We start from the raw sequence: 3944 nt of genomic DNA, 5'->3' as shown, positions 1-3944 counted from the left end.
ATAAGTCATATCTGTTTCTCACTAACGTCCTGCCTCTCTATTGTTCACTTGCTATCTTTCTCTATCCTCTTCTCTTCACCTCTAAATCTTTAGCTTATATTCCAATCTCTACTATTTAGGTTTGACAAACTTTTTCTTTACTCATTATTGGCCAGAAAAATCCTGATTGCTATACATATAACCATTTTTTTTTTTTTACAAATACAGTCTTATGCATGTGCTTTGAGAATCTTAAACTATTCGAAGAACCCAGTATTTATTGATCCAGGTCATGTGCTCTACCTATATCATCTAGGTCCTCTGCATTCATTATGTATTTCAACCCAAACAACTAAATCATCCACGTTTTGTAAGTTAGGAAACTGAGGACCAGGGAGAGTAAGAAACTGATCCAAGATTCTGAGTAGAAAGTCTGCTACCAGTGCTATTTTCTATTACTCCTTATGCCACAGATTTCTCTGACAAGGGTTATTTGAGGATAATAGAGAGCTTATTAAATATTATGGGCACAGTGTTGATGGAATTGAATGATACCAATACAGTTCTCTAGGCCTTTAGGGGAAGACGTGTTAGACTAGTCAGACCTGGGTGTCCTCACATCTTATCAGGACAGTGTGACCCATCACTCCCCAGGCCATTTCACAACCCTCAAGTCTCATTTTGTTCATCTTTCATCACTTTCTTTTATAACCTCTCCAAAATGTTTCTCCCTATAAGTATTTGCAATCTTTGTTTGGTTTTCAAATTAAAAAGTGGGCTGGACTCAGCATCTGCTCAGTGATATTTTACTTGACTGTTTATCATTACTGTCACAAATAGGATTTTTTATTTGTCACTATTAGAAGTCTGAACTTTAGGGACCAGCAGTTAGCGTAATGGCTATGTCGCTGGACTCCCATGTAGTTGACCCGGTGGCTTAAACTCATGCTGGGCGCGTGTGCATGTATGCCCAAGATCCCGAGAAAAGAACAGAGGAGAAGGGATTATGGCATGGCCATCCCCTCTGAGGGGTGATTTTTCGCTTTCTGTCTCTCTCTCTCTGTCTGTCTGGTAAGTGCACGGACCCTATAGCAGAAAACCTCTCCTCCCCCCCCCCCCCCAAAAAAAGTCTGAACTTTAAACATATTCTTGGATTGGTGGTTCACATCTATCAGCTTGCTCAACTTTGGCGCCTGTCTCACCCTCAGTAGTTTTTCCAGAGCTACCTCCTTCACCATAAAACTCCATGAGTTTTCCCAATTCAAACTTGGGTTTCTTCAGCATTTTTACTTTTTTGATGAAGACATCATGGAGAGGGGAGATAGATTGGCAAGCCTTTTCTATGTCTTTCCCAACGCTGTGTGGGATTAGTTTATTGACTACTTCTTTAAAGGCATTTGTCTGCACCTCCTGGTTCATGATTTCCGTCATCTTCCAAATTTGGTGGACATGCTCATGCTGAGCTTAAGAGGTCTTCCATATCTGATTATTATGGTTTTAAACAAAACCCACATAGAAGAGAAAAAGGAAATAACAATTGGTCGTCTTGATATCAACATGAGTTTTAATCATGGTCTGTCATTCTTTGACCATGGAACACATTTTGTCATGAGTAAGAGCCATGGCATGGAAGTTAGGCAGATTTTGCCTTGAACATCCTCAGTAATTAGTTTGAATTTCCTTAATGTGACTTCATCATTTGGCAGATCTGCAAGGCTAGGTTCAAACACATGGCCCTTAAGGCTGTCAGGCACAATTTTGCTTCCTTGACTAGTGTTTTCCCAAATACCTCTTATGTTGAACATAGCAGGTGCTTTTACATCATACCAATCTTTTTTAGAAAATGGATCAACCACTTTTTCTTTGGCTTTCTTTTTGCCACCTTTTATAAGTTGCTTGTTCTTGTCAAGAGCCATGATACTACTCAGAAAGCCAAAAGGCACTGTTTATTATTTCTAGATTTCTATGAACTCCTGCTATTTTGGTCTTGGGCTTAGGTTAGAGATGCATGAACATCCTAACAATGTCATCCGGTGAGATAGATTTTGTTTTTTAGCAAAAGGCACTGTTTATTATTTCTAGATTTCTGTGAACTCCTGTTATTTTGGTCTTGGGCTTAGGTTAGAGAGGCATGAACATCCTAACAATGTCATTCGGTGAGATAGATTTTGTTTTTTAAGTTTATTTGCTTCTTCCATGAGTGAGACAGGGAGACAGAGAGAGAGAGAAAGAGAGAGAGAGAGACAGAGAGAGAGACAGAGATAGACAGAGACAGAGAGAGACAGAGACAGGTACTCCCAACAGACTCCCTCATGCTGTAGTCCACCTCTAGCCTTAGCCAGCCCTAGATCATGGGCACATGTGTACCCAGAATGTTTAGGGAAGTCTCTGGATGCAAACCGGGAACCTTCCCATGTGGGTGTGCCTTGGAGAGTATTGCGTTGCCACTGTACCACCAACCAGCTCTATGTTTCTTCCTTTCTTTTTTTTTTTTTTCTTAATAGTAGTCATTGCTGATTCATAGGAAGCCATAGGAACCAAAGGATTCTCTTAGCAGGTAGCTGATCAGCAAAGTTCCTTGATGATAGGAACTGTGTCATATTTATCTGAGTATTCCTAGCATCTGGCACAGTTTGTAGCACATAATAATTAGGAAATGTTGGCTTAATAAAGAAATTAGATGGGGCCAGCAGATGGCATGATGGTTGAGGCACTGGACTCCCACATTGCTGTCTGCAGTTTGAGTCCTAGACCTGGTGACTTTCTCTCTCTCTTTCCGTGTCTCTCTCTGGTGAGTGCATGTGCCCTGCAGCAAGTTAAAAAATAATAACAATGATAGATAACATTAATAATTCTTTTTTTAAAAAATTAAATGTCATTATCTTGTACTGTGGAAAGTAGTTCTGAAACTCTAGAACCCAAATAAGAGTAACATCTGGTTTTAAACAGCTAAATCCATTAAATTTTACTTCCACTTCTTTTTGTTTAAGGTAGAGTCAAAATAGTAAAATTGGCATTCACAAAGCTATTTTTACCCTACAGCTAATCTTATATTTTTCAGAGGTATGAACTATTATTTTTTGAGCGCTTCTATACTTGTAATTGATACAAGACAGTTACATTTGGGCAGTTACAGAAATGTAAAACTATAGAAATTCATGAGAATTCTGGAAACCTAAGCCTGGACAGAACTAGAGACCTAGAATATGCAGCTATGCAAATCAAGTAGGTAAGTCTGTGAGAATGGTAGGACGACACAGTGAACAGACCTGTGTTTCTGCCTGTGCTTACCCAGGAGTTTGTGAAAGAATGGAGCTTCTCCAGAGTGGGGCCATCAGCCCCATTTTTTTCCCCTGAGTAATTGAATTTGTCTCACTAGTAATTGAAACATAGTAGGTGCTGAACAAGTATTGATCGAATGGATTTGTGAAGGAATAAGTTAAAATAGAGTTTTGTTCATTTAAAAAATAATCAGGACCTAGAAGCCTGGGGATATAGGAGATCTATTTCTCGAATATATGTTCTTTTCAGGTTTAAAAGATGAACAGATTAATCGATATATTTGTATTAAAGTCTCTTCCCTCTGAGTGCAAGGGGGAGAAGTGGCCTTCAGAAAATGAGTGGTCTCTGACAAACCCAGAGGTGCTTGGTCTTGCCGTCTGCTTACCTAAGTGTTTCTTTACTCCACCTGCTTAAGGAATGTGGTATATGTTAAGGGATGAGAGATTTAATTTGTCTGAGAAATACCAAATTTCACTAATCTAGCCCAATGGCTTGAGTGTCAGTCTGAGCTCATGTAGAAGCTAGAGCATATCATATTAAAAACAAGTCGTAGCTCTGGTACCCACAGCTCTTTATGTTGTTGTCACATTTTAGTGTGGGCCGAGGCCTGATGACTGCTTAGAACTACATTTGAGGGGCCAGCAGGTGGGCTGGTGGTTAAGGCTCTGAATTCCCACATAGCT

General features: G+C 39.6%; 1 protein-coding gene across 1 annotated transcript; it reads right to left on the bottom strand.

Annotated features, from left to right (window-relative positions):
* Nucleotides 1-1116: 1116 nt before the first annotated feature.
* Nucleotides 1117-1895, bottom strand: LOC102473958 (40S ribosomal protein S3a-like). The gene is made up of 2 exons (XM_027772837.1): nucleotides 1657-1895; nucleotides 1117-1414 (listed from the first exon to the last, which is right to left on the bottom strand). The coding sequence occupies exons 1-2, from the start codon at nucleotides 1893-1895 to the stop codon at nucleotides 1117-1119; spliced, it is 537 nt and encodes a 178-aa protein (XP_027628638.1).
* Between the last annotated feature and the right edge of the window lie 2049 nt (nucleotides 1896-3944).

The sequence above is a fragment of the Tupaia chinensis genome, unplaced genomic scaffold (genome assembly GCF_000334495.1).
Source record: "Tupaia chinensis unplaced genomic scaffold, TupChi_1.0 Scaffold000311_2, whole genome shotgun sequence".
Classification (NCBI taxonomy): domain Eukaryota; kingdom Metazoa; phylum Chordata; class Mammalia; order Scandentia; family Tupaiidae; genus Tupaia; species Tupaia belangeri.
The sequence above is the reverse complement of the archived record's forward strand: the minus strand, read 5'-3'. Positions and strand labels throughout refer to the sequence as shown.

Coding starts and splice junctions, on each gene's coding strand:
- LOC102473958 (XM_027772837.1), bottom strand. CDS start 1,895: ATGGCTCTTGACAAGAACAAGCAACTTATAAAAGGTGGCAAAAAGAAA. Junction 1,415..1,656: donor GATGAAGTCACATTAAGGAA/ATTCAAACTAAT, acceptor CCACCAAATTTG/GAAGATGACGGAAATCATGA.